The following is a 25,563-nucleotide window of genomic DNA, read 5'->3' as shown; positions in this document are numbered from 1 at the left end:
TAACTCATGAGAATACACGGAAACAATAAACTAAAGTTTTATATATACGATATGAATAAAGATAAATTGTTTCATCTATGAAGGGATGTGTAAATTAATTGTATTACATGGTAAAAGTATTTAAAAGTTTGACTTTTAATTGGTCTAAACTAAAAAAAAAATCACATGTGAAATAAGTCATAATTTATGTGATAAAAGATAAGATATTTTTTATTTTTTGAATTAGAAATAGAAATGAATTTTTCTTTTTTAAAACATCTTTTAAAATATTTCTTTAATTGATTTTGAAAATTAAATCAATTTAAAATTGTTATTATCATTAAAATATTATTAAAGTATTTTCTATAATTATTAAAAAAAATTACAATCAAAACTCAACTAAAATTCAGTTTCTAATTATATTTTGTGATAATTAAAATTTTAATTAGCTAATCTTGAAAATATATTTTAAAAAGATTCTAAAAGATATTTGAAAGATTTTGTTAGACATTTATTTAAGATATTTACTAGTATTTCAAATAAAAATGAAGATATTATAATTAAGTTATGTAAATTTTGATAAAAAGTTTCTAAGGATGGTCCAAAAAAATCACACATAAAAGAAGTCTTGACTTCAATTTTAATAGTATAGATTTCAATAGATGTGTCATAACACACTAAAAATTCTAAAAACTTTAATTAAGATCCATCCATCTAATTAAGATTTTTTCCGTTAATTTAGCCCTATTTTTATGGAGTTTAGGTATTCTATTCAGGCAGTAGCTTTAGTTTAGTTGTTTTAAGATGATACAATAAATTTAAATATTTAAATCATATACAGCAATTGTACTCCCTACACCCCAAAGATACCCTATTTGTAATCCATACCCAAAATCCCTCCATTTTTCTTTCCTCCATCACTACCATTTTTCCCCATTTGTATGGTATCCCACTCTTATAAGTATATTGATATATTATATGATATCAATTAACAAATTATGTATGAATAATTAGAACACGATGATTAGTTTATAGGAAAATAAAGTATTTTACCCTATTTAATTCAAATGGCTAATAAAGATTCGTATTATCTTTACACAATTTAATAATGTGATAAATGCTAAGTTACAAAAAAACAAAAAGTGATAAATGCTGAAAACCAATGTTGATATTCTTAAAAATTCTGTTGTACACAGTACTGGTTTTCAAATTATTTTGGTAGTTGACAAACGGCTTGAGTAACATTCATAATAAAATAAAAATTAAATTTAAGTTAAAGAAAGGAACATAAAGTCAAATCTGTTTGAACGAAAAAGTAGAATAACTTTGGGGGTTTTTGCCAAAACTAACCCACAACTTGATTTTAACCCCAAACTTATACCCAAACTTGAATCAAATGCAAAACTAACCTAAAAGCCTAGTGAAATTACAGCTCAGCCCCTTGTGACCAAACAAAAAAACAGAAGCCATTTTTACGAATATAGCCCTAGTAAATCGTCTGAATCGTCTGAGATGTTGGAAGTCGTCTGGACGACTGAAGTGTAATTCGTCTGGTACCGGTTTAGTTTAAAAATAATTTATAAATCTTGTAAAAAAATATTTTGATGCGTGAAAAATAAAAATCAAGTAATTATAAACAGTTTTAAGTGATATAAATTAAGATATGATAAAATTGATTTGTTTTGAAGATAGACGAGTGGAAGTAGTGAATCATGAAATACTTTGGTTTAGGAGTTTGGCAAACATATGTTGTAGTATTGTATGTATTGTTAGGGTTAGATTTTGGAAAACTAAAATGTTTTTTTCAAAAATTAGTTTTCACCTATATGTGTTTATTTATGTGTATAGTAAACATTTTTCAAGTTTGATTTGATTTTATGAAGTCTTTAATTAGATAATTAAGTTTAGGGGTTATGTTTAGGGTGTGGACGACTTATATTTCAGTCGTCTGTTGAATAATTTACTCGGACGACGTATATTTTAGTCGTCTGTTGAATAATTTACTCGGACGACTTACATTTCAGTCGTCTGGTGAAGAAATTAAAACAGATGACTTACATGTAAGTCGTTCAAATATTCCCGCCTAAATTTTTTTTAAAAAATTATTTTCCCGCTTAAATAATTTAAACCAGAAGACTTACTTGTAAGTCGTCTGGAAAGTCTTCTATTTTAGTTTCCCGCTAAAAATATTTAATTTCCCGCTAAAAATATTAAACTCTTCTGGACGACTTACATGTAAGTCGTCTGTTTTAATTTCTTCACCAGACGACTGAAATGTAAGTCGTCCAGGAAGTCGTCTGAGTAAAAAATATTTAATCTAATTGGATTTTTTGTCTCCCTATATAAAGAAAAATTTACACATTCTCTCTCCTCCTCTCAAATGGCTGCAACAAAAATGTAATGTTCATCATTCTAAAACTCTTCAACCTCTCTCTAATCTCTTTGACTTGAAAACACCAAACTTTATATGAATTTTTCAGTTTTGTCTCATGTATTTCTTACTAATCTATCTCTTTTACAGATTTTTAATCAAATGGTACTCATCTTCCATTAATTTAAAGGTAAATCTATTAATTTTAGATATGTATTTTTGTGTGTTCTATAAATGTAGATTTATCTAATCTTCCACTCATTTTTTCTATTTTTAAGTCATTTGAACATTTTTGGATATGCAGGTTTTTCAGATTTGGATTTGATATGCAGGTTTTTCAGATCTGGAAGACCTCTTGGACGACTTACCTGTTAGTCGTCTGGAAGTCGTCTGGACTTCTTGGAAGTCTTCTGACAAAGTCGTCTGGACTTCCAGGAAGTCGTCTGGACTTCCAGGAAGTCGTCTGGACTTCCAGGAAGTCGTCTGGACTTCCAGGAAGTCGTCTGGACTTCCAGGAAGTCGTCTGGACTTCAGGTAGATCTATTATTTTTAGATATGTATTTTTGTGTGTTCTGTAAAGGTAGATTTATCTAATCTTTCACTCATTTTTTCTGTTTTTAAGCCATTTGAACATTTTTGGATATGCAGGGTTTTCAGATCTGGATTTAATATGCAGGTTTTTCAGATCTGGAAGACTTCTGAGACGACTTACCTGTTAGTCGTCTGGAAGTCGTCTGGACTTCCTGTAAAGTCGTCTGGACTTCCTGTAAAGTCGTCTGGACTTCCTGTAAAGTCGTCTGGAAGTCGTCTGAACTTCCTAAAAGTCTTCTGACAAAGTCGTCTGAACTTCTTGGAAGTCGTCTGGACTTCTTAGAAGTCGTCTGGACTTCTTAAAAGTCGTGTGGTCTTGTCTACTCAAGTGGAATCCAAGCTTGTCTTTGTAGAGGAATGATCTATAATAGTTTTGTTTGTGGTCTGTTTTGTGAATTGCATGTCTACTCTTTTAGTTGTGATTTTTTTGTAAAATCAGTAATAATGTTTTCCAAGATGTATTAAATGTGCTAACAATGTGTTTACACATTTACAAATCAATGAAATAATAGACTTCAGTAGCCTTTTTCTTATCTTTGGATCTCTCATATGGAATAATAAACTCCAATGACCTTTTTCTCATCTTAATAAACAAGAATGTTGGTAGCTTTATATTGATACAACATTTTAAGAAGTATTTTAACCCTTCTTCCAACTCATAACAATAGTCATCATTATTGTCTATAACAATAATACTTAAGAGATGGAAACAAACAATAGTAACTAGTCAAAGCATATCATATTTTATTATAAGTTTGCGTTGAAAAACTTAGTCAAATTTAGTAAAACTAAGGGAGAGAACATATTTTGTAAATATGAGTTTTACATATCTTGTAGTTACTTATCACTCTTAAAAATACAAGTTATTCAAAAACTAACGTAGAAGTCTTAAAAACTAGCGGAGAAGACGCGGACGACTTCAATCTAAGTTGTCCAGACGACTAAACTATACGTCGTCTGGTCAACACAGAGGTTATTTTTGCAATTGACTTTGAAATCTGTTATTTCGGACGACTGAAAAATAAGTCGTCTACTATTGTTTGGCTAAAAAAAAAACTCCAAAAAAGCTAGACGACTTACATTTCAGTCGTCATAGGTTAGTTTTGCATTTGACTGGATAATTTCAGAAGTTTGACTTTTCTGGACGACTTACATTTCAGTCGTCTAGTGAAAATTAAAATAATAATATTTTTTTAAAAGTAGACGACTTACAGTTAAGTCGTCATAGGTTAGTTTTGCAATTGAAAAAAAAAACTTCAAGATTTAATTATATACAGACGACTTATAATTCAGTCGTCCACGAGACGACTGAAATGTAAGTCGTCCAGGATTTACGAGGTTTGACCAGAATCTCAGAAAAAAATCCTGGACGACTTACAAGTAAGTCGTCTCGTGGACGACTGAAGTATAAGTCGTCTGTGTATAATTAAATTTTGAAGTTTTTTTTTTCAATTGCAAAACTAACCTATGACGACTTAACTGTAAGTCGTCTACTTTTAAAAAAATATTATTATTTTAATTTTCGCCAGACGACTGAAATGTAAGTCGTCTGGGGAAGTCAAACTTCTGAAATTATCCAGTCAAATGCAAAACCCACCTATGACGACTGAAATGTAAGTCGTCTAGGTTCTTTGGAATTTTTTTTGAAACCAAACAAAAACAGACGACTTAACTTTCAGTCGTCTCAGGTTACAGATTTCAAAGTCAATTGCAAAAATAACCTCTGCGTTGACCAGACGACTTCCAGGTAAGTTGTCTACAGCCAGACGACTTCCCAAGTAAGTCGTCTGACGAACAGATCTGGAAAAAAACTCGATGTCATACCTTAAATTGGTGAGATAAGTTCCTTAGCATACATAAGGCTTCTCCAAGCACACAGAATCACAAACGAAAGTAACCCACCCAGAATCGTTAGCTTCTATGACTCTATGAACCATAAAAAATTTAGAATCAAAATCTTGGGTTTTTTTAGCTCATTGTGGAGAGAAAGTGAGAGATATGTTGTGTTTAGTTCACAAGAATGGAAAAAGAAGAAGGGTAAATCGATTTTGGGAGCATTAAGAGCTTCAAATTGGTTGTTCATAGTGGTTGTGGTATTGATGACAATGGCAATCTTGTAATTACTTGAAGATGATGAGGGTGAGAGAGTAAAAATGTCATTTTCGGAAAAAAAAAGAAAAAAAAATTGATGACATTTTCGTAAATTATATGAACTTGTGGGGTGAATAGGGCAAAACCAATTTAAAAAAAAAAAAAAGTTAGTTTTGTGTTTAACTTTAAGTTATAGGTCAATTCTGCAAAAAGTCCAATAAATTTTGGGCTTCAATTTTTTTACCAATGAGAAAGGCTTTTGTCCCAGCTTTAATAGCCTTTCTCAGGTCTTCGAGTTACATAGAGAGACAAATCTCAAAGTAAAACTCTAAAAAGATCATCCATGTGAAACCACCGTTAACTATTAACGGAAAACCACCCGTCTTCACTCTCCTACGTGCAAAAGACTCCACTGCTTCAAAACTCTGTCGTTTGACAAAATGCTATTCCCACAGTGTAATGTATATTTCCAAGTGAGACAAACAAAAACAGCACACATTAAAGCTGAAACATCAGTTTAGCGGTTTGCCGTTCACAGCGGCGATATGATAAACTAAAGAAAAGAGCTTTCGCCGATTCAAAACAATGGGCTGCGTTTTCTGCAAGAAGTCCGCTGGAGGAAAACATAATCCCGATGAAGCTCCTCCGGGAAACCTCCGCCGTGAAACCAAGACGAATCATTTGCCTTCTTCTTCCTCCACCGCCGTATATGTACCGGAGGTCATCGAAACCGGAGGGAGCAAGAAGGATTTAGGTTCGACTCAGATTCAAACGGCGAGAACGTGGCACACCAGTGACTTCTCCGCCGGCTCTTCTCGCCGCCCGTTGGGGATGAATCTCCGTGCGCCGGAAGGATGGCCACCTTGGCTGATTGCTGCTTGCGGCGAGTCGATCAAAGACTTGACTCCACGGCGAGCCACCACATACGAGAAGCTCGAGAAGGTAAGCATAATCAAAACACTAATCATTATTAGCATAAAGTGATAAAATTAGAAAGTTAATTACTTTTTTTCGATTAATTAATAATTAATTATACTTTTTGTTTTTGTTTTTGATGTAATGAATGTTGTAATTCTATAGATTGGGCAAGGAACTTACAGCAATGTGTATAAGGCTAAGGATCTATTGACTGGAAAAATTGTAGCTTTGAAGAAAGTTAGATTTGATAATTTGGAAGCAGAGAGTGTTAAGTTCATGGCTAGAGAGATTCTTGTGCTGCGACGGCTGAATCATCCTAATGTCATAAAGCTTGAAGGGTTAGTTGCTTCGAGGGTTTCGTGTAGTCTCTACCTTGTTTTTGAGTATATGGAGCATGATCTCACTGGCCTTGCTGCAGCTCAACGTGTCAAGTTTGATCTTTCTCAGGTTTGTGTGTTGTGACACTGATGAATGTATTATTGTTTTACATAAGATTACATGAATTTTAAAATTTTGATGTTTGTGTGTTGTCATTATATAAGTGACTTTAATGTTTTTTATGAATTGTCATTCATTGATTTTTGTTCTTTATAATCTTTACATAATCTGAAGTACATTTTGTTTGTTTTCTTCAGGTGAAATGTTTTATGAAGCAGCTACTATCGGGGCTAGAGCATTGCCATAGCCGAGGAGTGTTACATCGGGATATCAAAGGTTCCAATTTGCTGATAGATAATGATGGAATACTGAAGATTGCTGATTTCGGTTTGGCTACGTTTTTCGATCCAAAGCAAAAGCAAACGCTGACTAGTCGTGTTGTCACGCTCTGGTACCGCCCTCCCGAGCTTCTTCTTGGAGCTACCAACTATGGAACTGGCGTTGATCTTTGGAGCGCCGGTTGTATCATGGCAGAGTTACTTGCGGGCAAGCCCGTTATGCCAGGAAGAACAGAGGTAAAACAGAATCATTGTCTTATCTTTATCATATACAGATGTGTAGGGCCTCTTTATCTTTAGTTGCATTATAGAGAGAAGTTAATGTTTCTTTTGACTTATTTTTGGAAACCAACTTGCATGATCTTGGGACCATATTAAATGTATGTACGCCCGAAATTTTTATTTTTAATAAGTCTGTTGTTTAAACTGCTAATTTGTTCATTTTGTAGGTGGAACAACTTCATAAGATATTTAAATTATGTGGCTCGCCTTCAGAATTGTACTGGAAGAAGTACAAATTGGCAAACGCAACCCTTTTTAAGCCCCAACATCCGTACAAACGTTGTGTGGCTGAAGCATTCAACGGCTTCGACCCATCCACTGTGCATCTAGTCGAGACACTTCTTGCCATAGATCCTGTTGATCGAGGAACTTCTACCTCGGCCTTGAGTAGTGAAGTGAGCCATCCTTCCTCTCCAAATCTTTCTATTGTTTGATTGTATATGGTAAGTTCGTGATTAGATGAAAAAAACACTTCTGGTTTGTGTGTGCAGTTCTTTACGAGTGAACCTTTAGCGTGTGATCCATCAAGTCTACCAAAATATCCACCTTCCAAAGAGCTGAATATAAAGCTAAGGGACGAAGAGGCAAGAAGGTACTTAATTTTTACTTCTTCTGTGCGTTTTCTGGTTGCACTTGCTATTGATTAGATTGATTTGTAATTTGTCTTGTCTGGTGGCTGCATTTGTTTGTCTAGGCAAAAGGGTCTTGCTGGAAAAGCTAGTGGTGTGGAAGGAGCAAGAAGAATAAGGTATCGTGGTGATCGAACTGGGAGAGCCATTCCAGCTCCAGAAGCTAATGCCGAGATTCAAGCAAACTTAGATGTGAGAAAGAAAATCCCCTTTTAATCTCATTCATACTCATGCACACACACATAGAAAGAGCAGGAGCGAGTAGTTAAAAATTTGTATCTGACACTTCCCTAATGTGTCTTGCAGAGGTGGAGAGTGGTACCACAAACACATGGAAAGAGCAAGAGCGAGAAGTTCCCGCCTCCTCACCAGGACGGTGCTGTTGGGCACCCAGTGGAAGATCAGTCAACGAAAAGCTCTGTATTTGGTGCAAAGCCTGAGGCTTCTTTCGGGTCATCGAGATCACTGAAGGCTGGGGAAGGGACGTCAATGAGAAAGGTTTCAAACAAAGAAGGAACCCGGGGGTCTTCTTCTAGAAAGTACATATGGGGGCTTAAACCTCCTCCAGCGCTGGGGCTATCTATGGACTCACTTTTCAGGAGCAGATCAGAAGTTTTTGGGAACCGGAGATAGGATAAGTAAACGGGAAACAAGTTGAAAGTTACATTAGTGCATCAAGAATAAGAGGTTGTTTCCATTTCAATTCAAAGGAGAGAGATTAGTTGAAGAAAGTCATATTCTTTGTAGCAGAATAGTATGAGCGAGATATTGCACGAATGGAAATGTGGTTTGACGCTCATGTAAAAACACAGTTCAGGTACTTTTTTAGAATGTACAGATTGTTGAAATGGGTTTTGTGGTTTCAGACATTAAGATGTTCAAAATGTTTGACTTCTGCTTTTGGGTTTATTCCACCTATTTTTGATCGAATTTGTCCTTTTGCTGTGACAACAAAACCTGATTGGGAAAAAGATCGTAGCTTAAAGTATTTTGCTATAGTATTAAACCTCTAAACCTTTTGCTATGACTAGATTATAGGCCAAATCTCATTTTATTAAAATAATCTACTATTTAATCTTATATATATAAAGTTGCTTTGTGCTCCATTCTCAGGTGTCCACGTCAGCACGGAGGATGGGGCGTTTTGGACATTTGGCGGGTCGGGAGTGGATCGGTGTTTCTCACGCGTTCTTTTCTTTTTTAAATTCTTACGCTCACGCGCATGACGTTTGTTACTGTGAAATGTTATTTTTTCTAAATGGGCTTCGCTTATTTTTTTTTAAAATTGAGCCCGCTTCTTATTTGAGACCCATATGTATTAGGTTCTTCTTCCTTCTTTTTCTTGTGGCTGATTCTTTGCCGACGAAAGCACGCCCCGACTAAAGACGACGCCCTTTGATAACCGTAACGTCTCGCAAATGCTTTAATCCGTCATTTAATTTGGGTTATCCCTTCATTAGTCCACAACTCCACATTAAGATTTCGATCTACCTCTTCGTTTCTACTGTAACCCCCTGGATCTATGTGATGGTTATACCGATTCTACACCACTATCATTCTATATATATAGACCCACAGTGAGTCTCCTCCACATATATTTCCGTCAAGCTCCCAGCTTATTCCATCTGGTCGCACTTTCTTCGAAACAGTTCGGTGTTTCTCTAGCATCACTCGAAAGTCCGTCGAGCTCCTCTTAGTTGGCGACCACGGAGATTCATGATCACAGATGAGCAAATCCCCAAGTTCAATGGTAACCTCAGTTTCATATGTTTTAGAGATGTGAACATGATTTAAAATCGGAAATAGGAGACAACAATCCCAGAGAAAGACGCTCTGCTTCACAATCCAGTGATAGATTGATTTCGACTAATCTCAACGCATGTTCTTTCTTCTAATTAGGATCATATGTTTAACAAGCTTTAGTCTTGGTTTGTGTTTTTTGTTTTCACAAGGTATGGTGATTGACCGATTCTGGACAACCGCAACAGGTAAAGCCCAATATAAAATCTGGCTCTTTTGGTCGATCTTCCACATATCAGCATCTCACTGCGTCTGAATCTATTACTTTTTTTTTTGTTTTTCAAAGCTCAATGGAGATGATAAGTTGATATCGTGTCGTGTTCTACCAAGTGTTGGTCTGAATTACTTAAAAAATTAATTATATGCATAAGAGCACAGTGGACAAAGTTAGCTCATCTAATATACCTTTTACTCACTTTAATCTTCTTCTTTTCTTTGTCTTGGTTTTTGGTTATTCTTCCGTGCATTGGATGGAGTGGCTCATTTATTTGAAGCTTCAGTCTGAAGGTATGTCTGCCTTAGATTACGTATGATAGTTATTGGCTTATAGAGCTCCTTGATTTAAAAACTGTAGCAAGTTAATATGGAATTTTATTTGGCACCATCTTCATTTATCCCAATATAAGTCCATGAAATCTAAAATTGCTTATATGTACCATCAAATTTCTATAGAATATTTGGCTGAGATAGTGTTTGTAAAATGTATGTTTGTAAAAGGTTCACTATGGACAAATTATGAATCTCATGAACCGTTATATTTTTTTACTTTTACTTTGATGAAATTTTGAGTATCTAAATTTCAATGCAACTACCACGATTATAAGCAGGTCTTCAGCTACCATGTTTAAGATGGCTAATCTGGTAGGATTAGATTAGAAGAGATGGGGAAAAGATATAGATTGGCATCCACACAACAGTGAACTTTTTTCTCTGTGTATGCCTCAATTAGGAAAGAACATCGTCCTAAAAGACAGCATCGCCGAGTAAACCAATGTACGTAGTCTTTTCTGAACAATCCTTACACCTATCTCCTGAGAAACCACACAAAACTTCCCATTATGGTTAACTTCTTTTCTTTTTCAGCGGTGGGAGTTGACCCACCTAACCAACAAGAACAAGTCATCACTCAAAATTGCATTCAAAGTAATATAAGAATATTCACAACCTCTGTTGGTAACATAATCTCACGCAGCATCGCTATGACTGTATTTTTTTCTTTTCTTTACGACTGTATCACAATACTCTCATATATGTTTACGCATCTGCTACTATATTTCTTACACAAAATCCCTCATGGTCCGTTGACAATTCAAACAAACACACTAAAACCCAATGATACGTACTGCCAATATAGCTCTGGCGATATGAAACAATATAAGCCTTAAACAAAACAAATCTAACTGTTCTAGACTTAACACCATCAAACTTGAAACTTTTATATACAATTAAGTAAAACATATAATAATACACAAATAATCTCACGCAAATAATGTATTCCAATAGAAAATACAGCTGAGATAGATAATAAAATTAAAATTTTTTAAGAATATAAAATGTTACACAACAAATATAATATTCCCGCGCGAAGCATATTGTAAAATTATTATGTATCCATGAACATGTTAATATTAAGATAAACATAATATATGATAAGAATAACAAAACACACACAATAAAAATTAATATCACCTTACGTTTAAATAAGTTATATTTATGTATCTTTTGGTTACAAACCCGCCCGTAGGGCCGGCCAAATCGTAGTATTAAATAAAATTTTATAACTAGTCTCTAACACTAATTATACTTTACTATGTTTCAGAATATTACACCTAGAAAATTATAAGAAGATTTTCTTCTGGATTTCATAACCTTTTGCTAACCGTTGAACTGCTCGTAGGTCATTTTCATTCACATACATAAAATTGCTTAATATTATGTGTACATGTATATGTAATTGGTAATATAAATAGTTATGTTAAGCGTTCATGTAATTGTTATCCATTGTAATTACAAGTTTTATATTTTTCTTAGCCAGTGGTATAGTGAATGTTGATTTGTTGTAATTCAATTATTATCTTTAACAAATGTCTTAATTAACTTTTTATTTTATATTAAATTTATGTGTATTAATTTTACTTACTAAATTATTGATGTGGAGTAATTTATCTATCAATGTTAATATATTTGTTAGTGGGTAATAATTAGTTAATGTTACAAATATTTGTAATGTTGTTTTTAGCTGATGCTTTATTAAAACATCCGATGTCCGATGATTCATTTGTTAGCGTTAAACATTATACTAACCAAAATTGTTTTGGTTATCTACAAGACTCTGTATATTGTAAAGAATTACACCAATCTCATTTTTGGCTTTAAGTGTGTTGGGTGAAATACAATACTTGGTTAGGGCTGAATTTTGTTATACATACAATCATGTTTTGTTATATCCAACATTTACATGAACTAATATGTTACTTAACCAATATTATTAAATAGCAATATCCAATAATTTATTTGTTAGCTGTATCATATGCGTTAGAGGGCATTGAATTGATGAACCATTATATCATATATATCTAACATATATTCCCAATACTCTTTATGAGATTCTAAGATCACATGATCTTAGATGGCACATATATTTGTGGTGGATTCTTTCATAATATCTTAAGATGATATATGTCTGGACTCATGACCTGTATCAGTCTGAGGTGGGAATATCTATGATCACTTATATGGCCTGATATAATTACTATGGCCTGATGCAGGTTCATTCTTTTATAACTCATGGTGTCCCCAAGCATATGGACTTTTAGAATTTGAACCTTATAGGTAATGGTCTTTATATCAAATTCAACCAATATGTAATATGGTTGTGGACCATGTTTCACAGATTTTAGTATGGTCATGTATCATGGGATTTGTCCTCACTCCCCCTCATGAACATACTCTAATTCGTGGTGCTTGGGATAATAAATTCCCTTGTGCATAGATATATTGCACACACGTGAGATCTTATGGGATAACATTTGTGCCCTTTTAAATATTTTCATCATAATCTGAATGGCTAAGTATGGTAATGCCATCTAAATGATAAATTTCGTGGGTTAATCAAACATGATTGCCCTGGCTATTTGCCTAATATCATATTGATCACTAGATCAGTAGAGAATGTAGTCTCGACCACTTAGGCGATTTTAATTTAGGAACTCTTATTCCCTTTTGTCCATTGTTGGAAACCATTTTTTCTTCTTAATTCAATGGACCTTATAGGGTGAATATAATGTCATTTAGGCAAAGCCTTGGTCGAGCTTCTTTTCCTTTCTTTCAAGGAATGTCCAGTTGAGTTCAAGAGTATTTTATAACTGAACCTGGATGGCAGAGCATGTCGTGCCATTTGTCAAAGGCTTCTTTGAACTCTTTGGAAAAGTGAGTTGGGGTATTAATCCTCAATCATATTTATCTTGGCACAATAAAGACATATAAATATAGTTTCTTATCAAACAACAGTTTGAATAAGATAATGATCATGAACTCAAAGCAATTCATTTTATTAATGAAGTCGTGTATAAAGCAAAATATCAAAGCAATTCATGAAACATAAACTCATGAAACATGAAAATGAGAATGTCAAAAGACAATTATATAATATGGCCTTCACAATGCATGTGTTGCCATATGGCGCTCAACTTCAGCTTCATCAGCTATAGGAGGCCTCATCTCATTATTCTTTAGCTCAATGTATCTTTTCTGAAGCTTGTCAAATCTGTTGATGGTATCTTTGATTTTCTGCTTTCTCTGTTCAGAAGCCAAAAGATATGACAAAAGGTCATTATAAGTGGTGAACTTCTTAGCCGTGTGTAGCAACAGCACATCATTTGGATGGAATGTGGAGTAGGTCTTATATAATAAAGAATTAATGTGTTATCCTTTCACCACATAGTTCAAGACTATAAGCAATATCCATCAGAGCAGAATTATATTTGTCCACGGATTCAAAATCCTGGAATCTGAGGATCTCCCATTCATGGTTGGCCTTTTGCCACGATACCGGTTTGAACCTTTTCCTTAACTGTAACCAAAGGTCACAAGGATCCTCAACATAGAGATACATGTCTCTTAATTCCTCAGTGAGATGATAACGAATAATCGTTATAGCTCTATGCCTTTCACTGTCAACGATATCATTGTACTCATTGATGCATTGTCCGAGTCCTCTGGATTTCAGGGCAACAAGAGTATTCTTTACCCATTCTAGGTAATTATCTCCAGAGAGATTTAGGGCAGAGTAATCTGAGGGTTCAAATCTCGACATCTGAATATTTAACGAGTAATTCAAGCACTAAGAATTCTATGTAAGCAATAGAATAAATCAATGTATATGATTTCAATAAGGCTTTCCCTCAAATCATATAATCTATTTGCTTAAGCAATCTTAGTATGAGAATGATCAATTGATCATTGCATCTAGTAATCCTTTTAATTATAATTCAAATTGGATTGATTATATATATAGGGTATTAAGGCCCTTTAGAATTTGAATAAGGATCAATCATCATTTTATTAAATGAGATCAAGCAAAATGGATGAAATCAAGCAAATGCATGGATCAAGAAATAACTGAATGCATGTTCAGAACTAAGCATTGGACTTAAACAATCTATATGTGATTCCTAATGCATGAGGATATTTTGTTTTTAAATAGTATAAAATAAAACTGATTCCTTCCCCCCTTTACAGGGTAAACAAAGACAAGGAAAAATTATAACTTTCAGGATATGTCTAAACCAAATTCAATTAGATTTTCAATCAATTTGGTTTCAAGGCAGGTTTATTATTTCAATTAAAGCAAACATGCTTAGTTTAAACAATAACCGATTTAATCTAATTAGATGCAAACAATATGAATCAATTAGATGCAAGCAATATGAATCAATTAAATTTTAATTTAAATGCACCATGATCAGAATAGTCAATGATATGCAAACATGCATGATCGGTTTTAACAAAATGACAATCGGATGCATGGAAAAAGGTTGGTTCAAAATAATCCGAGTTTGATCTAATGATTTACTAATCTAATAGATGCTATCAGATATGCATATAAGATCAGTATACAATTCAATCATCACAAAATCAGTCTTCAAGGATGGTTTTAGATCAAGATTACTTTAACAAGCAACTATGTGATCAATGTTCAGTATATGATTTAATCATCACAAAATCCAGTTTTAAGGTTGGTATTAGATCAAGATAAATTTATATCATTTGTTCAAATTATAATGAACCGATTTCAAGGCCGGTTAAGATATAGATAAATTTTGACAAATAATAATGTGATCAAATGATATCAAACCAAAATTTATTTTATCTTATGACATATTAATTTAAATCAAGACTATAGGTTATAATAATTAAAATACTACCTAGTCAAAGATATGCATTTATTAAAATCAAATATGCATTTATAAAAATTAAATATGCATTTATAAAATCAGAAAAGTTTTTAAAATTTTATCAGTTACAAAAACAAACATCAATGGTCAAAGATATGCATTGATTAGGATTTATTTTGATTTTATTTGGTTTGACTGATTTTCAAAGAATCTGGCCGAAATGGCTCAGGATGTTTTTGATTGTTTTGAATTTTGGATTTGCTGGTTGAGAAAACCAAGCAAGAAGGATTTAGGGGATTGATATGTATAATGGCCATCAAGATACATATTTAGATTTAAGGATTTTGATGGTGAGGTTTTTGATGGCCGGCTTATTCATTCTGCTAGAATAGCTGGTGATGCAGATGATCAAAGGGTTTGATTATGGGTTTTGATCCTTTAGACAATCCGGATTTAAGGTCGGATCAAATAGGAGAAAAAGGGAGAGCCGATTTAAAGGCTTATGATTTTATGATTTTCTCTAATATTTTTTATGATTCAAATAGTTCTTAGAATCAAGATTCATATAGATATTTAGATGATTAATAAGTTTTATAAGTTTTTGTTTTTTAGAGATACTTAGATCTTTAGAGATTTATAAGTTTTTAGGATTCAAATAATTTTAGAATCAAAATTCATATAGATCTTAGATTAAAGATTAATATTTGAGATAATTTTAGATCTATAGATTTTTATAAGTTTTAGGATTCATATAGATCCAAGATTCAGATATATGATGTTCTTAGATCTTTAGGTTTTGATTAGTTTACCTTTTACACCACAAGGATTCTGAATGGACCACCGTGAGAGAGAGAGAGAGAGAGAGAGATCCGCGGATTGAGGTGGTTGAGAGAGAGGTGGAGGAGCTGGCCGGAAAACCGTGAGAGGGATAGACTTGGCCGGCGGAGCAAGACCGAGGGCCGGAAGAGATGGCCGGAAAAGAGATGATCGCCGACGGATGGGATTGCTCAGGTGGAGAGAGTCTCGTGCTGATAACGTGTTAAGATTTGAGAGAAGATTTGTGAGAATGTGTTGTATATTTCTTATTGCTTACACCACTATATATAGTGGTTCATACAAGGTGGAGTCAAACGGGAGAATTGATTACAAAGATACTCTACATAATGACATGGTCAAACTCATAAAGACTAAAGTTGAATGGGTCTTCCATGTGGCTGGATGTAAACCCCCAATGGACTCTAGTCTTGAACTTGTATGGTCTAGGTTATGGATCATCAACAATAATGATATATTCATGGAGGAGACATAGATCAGTCGAACATGTTTGGGTGGAGAATAAGCACAATCAAAATGGACCAATGCTAGAGACTCCCGTCCACACGCCGCTGCTACTGGAACTGCTTTTACTTTCTTTAAGGATATCACTCCACGAGGTTAAGGTAACAAGACTATCAGTTTACGCTGTAACTTATTTGAATGTCAAAACTACAATTACATGGCATCCCTACACCACTGGAATCCGATGTGACACATGTATCTGTTACAAAGAGATTAAAAACTTTGTTTTTATGATTTAAACAATATATTTTAAGGTTTGAGAGTCTGAAATAAAATGGAATCCCTTTTAATAGTTCCTTTCTCGCAATGGAGGTTGAACTCAAAATCACACAGTTAAAAAAGTTGCAGCTTATTCGACAAATTCAACAACCACAAACTAAAAATTGAGATAGCGATATATAACGTTACAAACTCACACTAACATAAAAGATAAAGCTAAAAAGATGGATGCTGAACACACCATGGAGACATTCAAACCATAAAAGCAATAGTTTACACGCAAGTTTGTTATCCCTCTAATCATCTAAATTATCTAACAATATATAGTGTTTTCAAAGAAAAAAAAAGATTATCCATCCACGATCAGAATATATAATAAAAGAATTTGTTAGTTAATATATAATAAGTTAATTATATATGTAATAAAGTGTAAGAATTATACAATGCTAATTGCCAAGTACCATTTATTTTTTAAATTATATTCATGAGTTACTTAGATTACATGATTTATTTTATTTTCAAACCTAATAGTAATATATTTAAGACAAACAAAAATGTATAGTTTTAAATAGTAATGATCACTATTATATTTGTATGAAGTCTACCTGACTTGAATGGATCAAACTTTGCACTAATTATTACAAGTTATAACTTCACTAAACTCATCTAGCAATTTTTTAAAAACTAATTCTAACTATTATTATAGTTAAACTAAAACAAACATTAAAATAAAGCAAAATACTAATCTCCTATAAATTTTTTAATATTATTATGTTTATGATTTTTAAAATAAATAGACCAATTTTTTTAATAAAAACATGAAAATTTTAATTTCAATTAAAAATAAGTTAAACATTTTAAGTAATTTATATTATTTGTTTATTCGTTTACCCGCCCGTAGGGCGGACCTACCCTAGTACCTTTTAAATTAAACTAAAAAACAAATATTAATTACAAAAAATATTATTTTATTTTACAAATCAAAATTTTTTAATTTGATTTATAGATAAAATGACTAACGTAATCAATCGGAGCTACCAGTTTGGTTTGCAGAGTCTACATGATTCTGTTTATACTCAATCAATGTTTCTTATGCAATACTCAAACTAACGGTACAATTTTATCTGTTTTTACATTAAAACATTTCAAAAACTGCTCTAACTATTCTATTTTGTAATAATTAGCAACTGTTTTCATTTTGTTCTTTAAGAAACTCAAGGTTTTATTATACTTCAATTTTTCTTTATTATAATTACCACAGTTGTTTCATCGGATAAACTAATGTTTTTTAAAATATTTTTATACCTTTGGTATATACCTAAGATTAGTCTTAGATGATGCCCTTAATTTTTTTTTGTAAAAATCTGTTGTTCTAATCGAATGTTTCATTTGCTCTCACCGAGGCCTAACTCTGATTGGGAGGGCCAAGGAGAAGTGAAGCATCTTTCCAACCCTTCAATAGTATGATTGACTTGGCTTATCTTCAAGAGCTCCAATTGTATGGTAATAGATTCACTTGGGATGGAATGAGAAGGACTTTATGGATTCAAAGCAAGCTGGATAGATGCTTGGGGAACAAAACTTGGCTTCACTTATTTCCGGCATCTAACCAAACATTTTTGGAGAAGAGAGGCTATGACCACATACTTGTATTGGTTAAGCTGACTGCCTATTTTGATTCATACCAGGGCAGTTTCACGTCTGATAGTAGATTTCTTAATAAACCCTTGGTGAAGGAGACCATCAAGAAAGCGTTAACTAACCATCCTCTCCTTGGAGAATCTGTTGCTGAGAAATGAAAGAGATGTAAGAAATCTCTCAGAAAATGAAAGGAACAGAACTTGAATGCAAGGGATAAGATTTATCAGATTGAAAAAACTCTTGAAAAAAAGCAGTCCGCCTTCTTTCTGTCATGTATAAGAGTGGAGTATCTAAAGAAATCATTGGTCAAAGAGTACAAAGAAGAGGAAAAGTATTGGAGTCAGAAAATCAAGTAAAATTTGGCTTGTAATGAGGACATAAATACCAATTTTTTTCACGTTTATGTGAAGGAAACAAAGCTAAAAATCGCATCTCAAATCTTTTGGATGAAAATGTGCAACTTCAGTATTCAAAAGAAGCCAAGGTTGAAGAGGCTTTCAAGTACTTATATAAATCTTTCAAATCAGCGAAACTTTGATCAGTTCTTCCAAGGTTTACTTCCTAAAGGCTCATGCTAGATGAATGATCATTGGTGAGGAAAGTATTGAAATTAGTAAAGGAATCCGTTTTGCGGTGAAAGCTTCCAGTGCTTCTAGAGCTGATGAAATAACATGTTTTTTTTTTTCCATTAATATTGAGATACTGTTGGAGATCAGGTGACTATAGTCACTAAGTTACAAACTTTTTCATTTCTGGTACATTTTCTATGTCTCCTTTCAAAAGTTCAATACATAATGAGGATGACCAATTTATGCCCCATCAGCATATGTTTGGTGCTCTAGAAGACCATTTCAAAGATTCTGATATGGAGACTTAAGCCATTTCTTCGACACTATACCAGAATCACAATCTGCCTTTGTTGAAGAAGGGCTAATAACAAACAATTCGTAATTGCTCATGAGATCATCCACAACTTAAGAGCCAATGTCAAGCTCTATGGTGACTTTATGTCAACAAAGACATATGTCCAAATCTTATGACATAATAGAGTTCGGTTATGCAAAAGCATTGATGAAATCTATGGGGTTTCCATCCAGACTGAAAGCTAGAGTAATAATGTGTGTATCGTCTATTAGTTTTTTAGCCTTGAATAATGATAAACCTTATGAAAGAATCCTCCCGAAAGAAGGTTTAAGGCAGAGAGATCCTTTCTTCCCTTTCTTGTTTGTTTTATGCACTGAAGGGCACATTAATCAGTTAGCTAAAGGATTAAAAGTGAGGAAGCTGCAAGGCATTCAATTCTCAGACACATGTCCAATGGTTAATAGCTAAAGGATAAAAGGTTCTTGATGATGAAAAAGTTTCGCCCTCTACAGGGTCTATAGTTGTTAAATTGGGGAAGGAAGATGTCTTTTCTTTGTTCTCTTCCCTTATTAATCATTGTTATTAGGGAAAATTCCTTAAATAGCCCTGTTCTTTTGCTGGACAGATCAGCAGAATATAAAAGAATTTAAAAGGATAGGTCAGCAATAAATTAAAATAAAGAGTCAAAGGATTGACGCAAGCCACACGTCAAGATTGTCCGGGAGACGCTGCATTTTACAGCGGCGAAGAAATCACCGAAAAGATCACTTGCGACAGTCGTTGGTGGGAAGTATATAAGGACGCTGCGTTTGCAATTCTCTGTTTTGTTCGTTAAATTTTGGTTTTCGCCGCTGACGCTGCGTCCCGCAAAAGAACAGGGCTAATATACACAGACTAATTTTCATTTACTAATAAAATAAACGAACTATTTTGGATCTCCGTTTAATACACGAACTAATTTTCGTTGCCTATTAAATACACACTTTAAAATTCGCAGATTTTACACATCGTTTTAGACGGCGTTAACTATATTTAACGGCAGTGACGACGACGTTAGTGTTTAATTAACATGGGTTTAAATTTTGAAAATATTTTTTTTTAAAAAATACACAAACTAGTTTTTATTTGCTAATAAAATACACGAACTATTTTTGGATCCCCGTTTAATACACAAACTAATTTTTGTTTTCTATTAAATACACAAACTTTTGAAATTTGCAGAATTTATACATCGATTTAGACGATGTCAACTATGTTTAACAGAAGTGAAGACAATGTTTTAATTAAAAAATGGTTTAACTATGAAAGGCACGCTCACCCTCAGCCAATTGAAATTAATTTGAGTTAGTTTCAATTCGAGTTTGACACTCTAATCTCATCCAACTTCTTTTATTCTTCAAACTATGTTTGTTTTCTTTCTTCTTTACTTTGATTTCCCTTTATATCGATTCGAAGTGGAGTCGATTTCCATGTCGTGAAAAGGACGAAGAAAACTACATAATTTTAAACGAGTTTCTGATTTTGGAATTAGTTTAGTGTTATGCATTTCAAATTCTTGTTCTTCGCTTTGATAGTAATGATAATGATTCAAGGTTAATTTACATTATGATAAATAAATGTGGTGTTATGAATTAAGTTCTACATATATTCTTTCTACTATGATAAAAAATTTGAAATTTCATCAAAAAAAATTTACATTATGGAAACGTAATGGAAAAGAAAGCTAACAATATAATCTATTGGAGGACTTTTAAAGAATTTTTTCTTCACAGTTTAACCACATGCTCAGTTAAATACTAACATTGTCTTTACTTCTGGTAAACATAGTTGACATCGTCTAAATCGATGTGTAAAATCTGAAAATTTTAAAAATTTGTGTATTTAATAGAAAACAAAAATTAGTTTGTGTATTAAACGGGGATCCAAAATAGTTAGTGTATTTTATTAACAAATGAAAAATAGTTTGTGTATTTTAAAGGAATTTTCTTTTCACAATTTAAACACGTGTTAATTAAACACTAACGCCGTCGTCACTTCCATTAAATATAGTTAACGCCGTCTAAAATGATGTGTAAAATCTGCGAATTTTAAAAGTTTGTGTATTTAATAGGCAATGAAAATTAGTTAGTGTATTAAACAGGGATCCAAAATAGTTCGTGTATTTTTTTAGCAAATGAAAATTAATATGTGTATATCTAAGAAATTTTCCCTTGTTATTATGTAATAGTTAATAGTAGTTTCAGTATCTGAGGTTTTTTTTTTGTCAATGGTTAATTATGCTATATTACAAACTATGATAAATATTACAAGACGATTCTACAGCCAGCAATTCTACCTGTCTTATGAAAATTTACGCCTGACTGCATCATCCTAAGCCATCTTATGAGATCCATGTCTGACGGTACTTCTTACAACATGCCGAAGATCTCATGTATGCTTTTCTCTATAAAATTGCATAATTCGTCTCTGTTTAGTAGTGAACCTATTGATCTTACATTCTCGCTGACATTTAGTGATTTGAAAAGGGAAAAACAGATGACAAAAAAAAACAGGAATACGAAAATTTCATTCATTATTTGGTGGGGCCTTTGTGGTGCTCCAATCATTCCACAAAGAAAAGACAGGTGCTGTGAGCTCCATTACCAGCTTTCTCGATCAATTTATCAATTACCCCACAAGATTAAAATTTTTCAATTCGGAAAGGAAAGGACAAAGAAAAAGAAAACCGCAGTGAGCGACGATTAGCAAGAATAATAATAGCAAAAGGTCAAATAAAAATCACGAATGGTGGTTTTGTGGCAAAAGACACATCAATTTCTCCTCTTTTTTTTTCTTTCTTATTTTACTTTCATCAAAGAAGAACGTGTTCTTGACGATGATCATTTTTTTTCATTTGGATCTGTAACAAGCTCTCTTGGCTGCTCGAACGATATCCTCTACCTGAGGAAGAGCCAATCTCTCTAGGTTGGCTGCATAAGGCATTGGTACATCAGCTCCTGCTATCCTCTCGACCGGTGCATCCAAGTATGAAAAGCTCTCCTCCACAACCGACGCACTGTTCCACCAATAATAGATTACATTAATTTTGACAATGACAATAAATATATGGTTCTTTTTGAGTCGGTGAAATGAAGTTTAACCAGATTTCTGCACAGACTCCATGCTGAGGGAAGCCTTCTTCAACTGTTACCAATCTACTTGTTTTTCTCACTGAAGCATTGATGGTTGCTCTGTCTAGCGGACGGATTGACCGCAGATTTATTACCTATCCATTTTTATCAACAACCAAAGTTTCAGAGCTTATGTATCACTGTAACGAAAAATCACAAGACAGATGACCGAAAATCTTCATACCTCAGCACTTATTCCCTCTTCTGCGAGCTTCTCAGCTGCCTGGAATCATGTACATTACGTAATTCAGAGACGGAACAAAGAGGTGCACCAATTTGTAAAAAGAACCATAAAATACTTAAGCATGTGAGGCAATAATCATCTGAAAGTAATATTTGATCTGGTAGGCATGAAACTGGCAAAAATATTCTCGGTGAAGGTGAGGAAATCTTAAACCTTGAGGGCAAAACCGACCATCTTCGAGAAAGTTACTATTGTTACATCCTTTCCTTGTCGTTCAATCTGTTATAGCCCAATACAACATTAAAGCAACCAACTTGCTAGATAGAATATAAACAAGAGATAAACACGGAAAGGACGACAAATATGAGCGACAGTACCTTGGCTTTGCCTATGGGAAGACAGAAACTTGAATCCAGTGCTTCTTCTGAAATTGGAAATGATTCACCATATCTGCGCGACGGGAATCAAATTAGTATGTGACTTTGGGCTCTAATCACATGACCAAATCTCAAATTAGGTATACTACATACAGTAACTCGTTTTCAAGGAAGACAACAGGGTCAGGGTCTCTAATGGCAGCTTTAAGAAGACCACGAGCATCTTCAGCTGAATATGGAGCGAGAACTTTCAAACCAGGAACTGAGGCGTACCAGGCAGCATAGCACTGCAAAATGTAGAACATAATATCTCTGTTTAACATCCAGAGATACAGATACAAGGTGACACGCAGTCGTAAGCACAGATTATTCCTGGATCCTTGTATCATCTTTTTAAAACAATGATTATATCTACAAAGACAGATAAATCCTAAATGCACATATCGTTAATGCTTTAGGCCCTTCCTGAGACATTCATAGTTCCATGTGATCATTACCAAGCTTACGAGAACAGTTGCACAACACTGTTTTAATCAATCTGTCAAATGCACTTATTTAGGGAAATTTTTTTTATCGTTGTTAGAGCCAAAGCCTGTTTTTTTTTTCATCCTAAATTATCGTCATCATTTACCTAGAAGTTTTAAGGCAACGTTTGAAAGAATGCAAAAGCAACAGAAAATATTCACTTTTCTTTTGGTATGAAGGAAAAGATACGTTGTACAGAATTTGTGTTAGCGGTTACCTGAGAATGCTGAGCACCAACACCAGCAGCAGCACCATTGGGTCCTCTAAAGACGATGGGTACATTTATCTGTCCAGCAGACATGTAATTTGACTTCGCAGCAGAATTAATGATATGATCAATTGCCTGAAACAAGTCCAAAAAGATGTTAGGATAGAGATAGTAAGATAAAAACTGTCTGTGTACTTTAGTGTCAACGATGACGAGATGCCAAAAGAGGATAAAGTAAATGATGCCTAGTAACATAGTTGCACTATAGTGCATGATCCCATAATGCAACAATGATGCGTAATCAAACTCAAGGAAAGAGGCAAAATGTAGTATTAGAAAATAGAACGAAAACCAACGCTAACCTGCATTGAAAAGTTAAACGTCATAAATTCTACAACAGGCTTTAAGCCAGCATAGGCGGCACCAACTCCAATTCCAGTGAATCCAGCCTAAAACATGGTTAACAGAATAACAGATTACTGTCAGAAATCTTCCCAAACCAGAGAAACATGGGGACATATGGATACACAAGAAAATATTATAAGAAATCCAGACCTCCGTAATAGGGGTATCATAAACCCTCTCAGGACCATATTTCTCCAAAAGTCCTTTAGTGATCTGTGAGTAGATGATGAAAATCCAGCATCAGATAAGGATTAAACAAGAGATATTTAACCAAAAAAAATTCAATTTCCGTCAGGCCAGATAATTCTGAGTTTCTAACCTTGTAGGCACCTTGATATTGTCCAACCTAAAAAGGAAGAAGACGAAAGATGAAATATCAATACCTGACTATAAAGGATATAGATGATATCAATCATGTCAGCAGAAACTAACCTCTTCACCCATGACAAATACTTTTGGATCTGCAGACATCTCCTCATCAATTGCAGAATTCAGGGCATCTCTGACTGTCATCTAAACAAGGATTTGCACACGGAAAATGTAAGTGACCTTAACAGTATTTTAGTATTTAAGGAACAACATCTTTCAGAAAGACTGAAGATTAAGTTAGGTTGATCAGCTTCATTTTACTAGTCAGCTCCTACAAGAACTAAAACTGTAGTCTCAGAAATGTTACTATGTGAGTCCTCAAAACTCACCAATTTCAGTGACATGAGTCATTAGCAATTTGTTCTATGTTTATCTATCTCTGCATTTCGTCTAATTAACGACTATTGCTCAATAACCCCAGATTACAACATTCATCCATCACCTCTTTTGACCCAGCTGCGTAGCTCCTTGCGGAAACCGATGCGGATCGTGTCCTCCTCAGAGACTGTTCAAAATCCATTTTCAAAAATCACGAAATTGCGAAAGAAACAAAAAAAAAATGGAGAAATCCATCTGTATCCCAGACACTGAGGAGAACTCTCAAATCGTATCCTCTTACCAAGCCGCCTCCATCAATGCCTCTTTGCCTCAAGATTCCCCACATTTTCTCTCTATCTGAAACCAAAATCAGCAGTACTCTAAGATACGAATGATCAAAATCGCCATGGATCTAACAATCGTCGGAAAAAAAACGAATAGAGAAATCATAATCCCGAGAAGAGAAGGGCGAAGGAAGCAGAGTCGAACGATAGCGGAGAAGGAATGGATTACCTTAGGTTTGTACGATCTACAGCACCGGCGTATTCGGAGAAGAGAAGAAGAAGACGACGACTCAAAGCTTGAGCGAAAGGGTACTTGCTGTTGTAGAAACAACACACAGCACACGAGATTTTTAATTAAATTAGACGAGCCGTAGATTAGTTATGATCTGTGTTTTTAAAACAGACCGGAACTTGAACAGGATAATTTTTGGGTCACGGTTCAATATGGTTTGACCGGATAAACCTGGTTCAATAATTTGATTTAATATAATTTTAGTGTATAATGTTAAAAGTAATGTTAGTAAATATGATACATATTTAAAATATAAATGAATTTAAAAGATAAAATATTATAAATATAAACTACTTTTATGTTTATATCGATGATTTAGAGATTTTTGATAGTTTTAATGGTTTTTATCAGTTTAATAACTCTGAGATCTTATCTGGCTACGTAACTGGTTCATGGTCGAACCAATCATTAGACTCAACCCGGTTATGTAACTGGTTCATGGTCGAACTCGGTTCAACCACCGGGTCGGTCTGGTTTTAAAAACACTAGTTATGATCGAATAGTTGACATTTTTGATTATTACATTTTTTTATTGGATAATTCTATCAAATAATCCTAAATATATGTGGTTTTTCATCAAAACAACTCACACAAAA

At 33.8% G+C, this 25,563-nt stretch overlaps 2 protein-coding genes across 3 annotated transcripts; one reads left to right on the top strand and one right to left on the bottom strand.

Moving 5' to 3' along the window:
• Positions 1 to 5,333: 5,333 nt before the first annotated feature.
• Positions 5,334 to 8,862, top strand: LOC106366391 (probable serine/threonine-protein kinase At1g54610). 2 transcript variants are annotated; one of them, XR_001273634.3, is made up of 8 exons: positions 5,334 to 5,974; positions 6,113 to 6,397; positions 6,586 to 6,903; positions 7,116 to 7,343; positions 7,440 to 7,540; positions 7,643 to 7,769; positions 7,884 to 8,394; positions 8,691 to 8,862. XR_001273634.3 is itself a non-coding variant. In XM_013805992.3 (7 exons), exons 1-7 carry the CDS (start codon positions 5,618 to 5,620, stop codon positions 8,208 to 8,210), a joined length of 1,743 nt encoding a protein of 580 aa, XP_013661446.2. In that variant the 5' UTR covers positions 5,334 to 5,617; the 3' UTR covers positions 8,211 to 8,507. The 2 variants fall into 2 exon arrangements, 1 of the variants encoding a protein (XP_013661446.2); XM_013805992.3 differs by lacking the exon at positions 8,691 to 8,862 and having other exon boundaries at positions 7,884 to 8,507.
• A 12,603-nt stretch (positions 8,863 to 21,465) lies between these two features.
• LOC106366390 (pyruvate dehydrogenase E1 component subunit beta-1, mitochondrial) lies at positions 21,466 to 25,060 on the bottom strand. Its single transcript, XM_013805991.3, has 14 exons — positions 24,905 to 25,060; positions 24,693 to 24,748; positions 24,516 to 24,578; positions 24,137 to 24,217; positions 24,024 to 24,050; positions 23,855 to 23,917; positions 23,662 to 23,748; positions 23,309 to 23,434; positions 22,720 to 22,853; positions 22,567 to 22,639; positions 22,403 to 22,468; positions 22,190 to 22,228; positions 21,976 to 22,100; positions 21,466 to 21,890 (listed from the first exon to the last, which is right to left on the bottom strand). The coding sequence occupies exons 2-14, from the start codon at positions 24,735 to 24,737 to the stop codon at positions 21,725 to 21,727; spliced, it is 1,095 nt and encodes a 364-aa protein (XP_013661445.1). The 5' UTR covers positions 24,738 to 24,748; positions 24,905 to 25,060; the 3' UTR covers positions 21,466 to 21,724.
• Between the last annotated feature and the right edge of the window lie 503 nt (positions 25,061 to 25,563).

The sequence above is a fragment of the Brassica napus genome, chromosome C9, assembly GCF_020379485.1.
Source record: "Brassica napus cultivar Da-Ae chromosome C9, Da-Ae, whole genome shotgun sequence".
Lineage (NCBI taxonomy): Eukaryota > Viridiplantae > Streptophyta > Magnoliopsida > Brassicales > Brassicaceae > Brassica > Brassica napus.
This window is presented reverse-complemented; position numbering and strand designations above follow the sequence as displayed.

Excerpts from the sequence above, each read along its gene's own strand:
- LOC106366390 (XM_013805991.3), bottom strand. The coding sequence starts at position 24,737 with ATGTGGGGAATCTTGAGGCAAAGAGGCATTGATGGAGGCGGCTTG. Across the intron at positions 24,579-24,692 it reads GCATTGATGGAGGCGGCTTG|TCTCTGAGGAGGACACGATC; the intron begins GTAAGAGGATAC and ends GATTTTGAACAG. Across the intron at positions 22,854-23,308 it reads TTGGTGCTCAGCATTCTCAG|TGCTATGCTGCCTGGTACGC; the intron begins GTAACCGCTAAC and ends TACATTTTGCAG.
- LOC106366391 (XM_013805992.3), top strand. The coding sequence starts at position 5,618 with ATGGGCTGCGTTTTCTGCAAGAAGTCCGCTGGAGGAAAACATAATCCC. Across the intron at positions 7,344-7,439 it reads CCTCGGCCTTGAGTAGTGAA|TTCTTTACGAGTGAACCTTT; the intron begins GTGAGCCATCCT and ends TTGTGTGTGCAG. Across the intron at positions 7,770-7,883 it reads AGATTCAAGCAAACTTAGAT|AGGTGGAGAGTGGTACCACA; the intron begins GTGAGAAAGAAA and ends TGTGTCTTGCAG.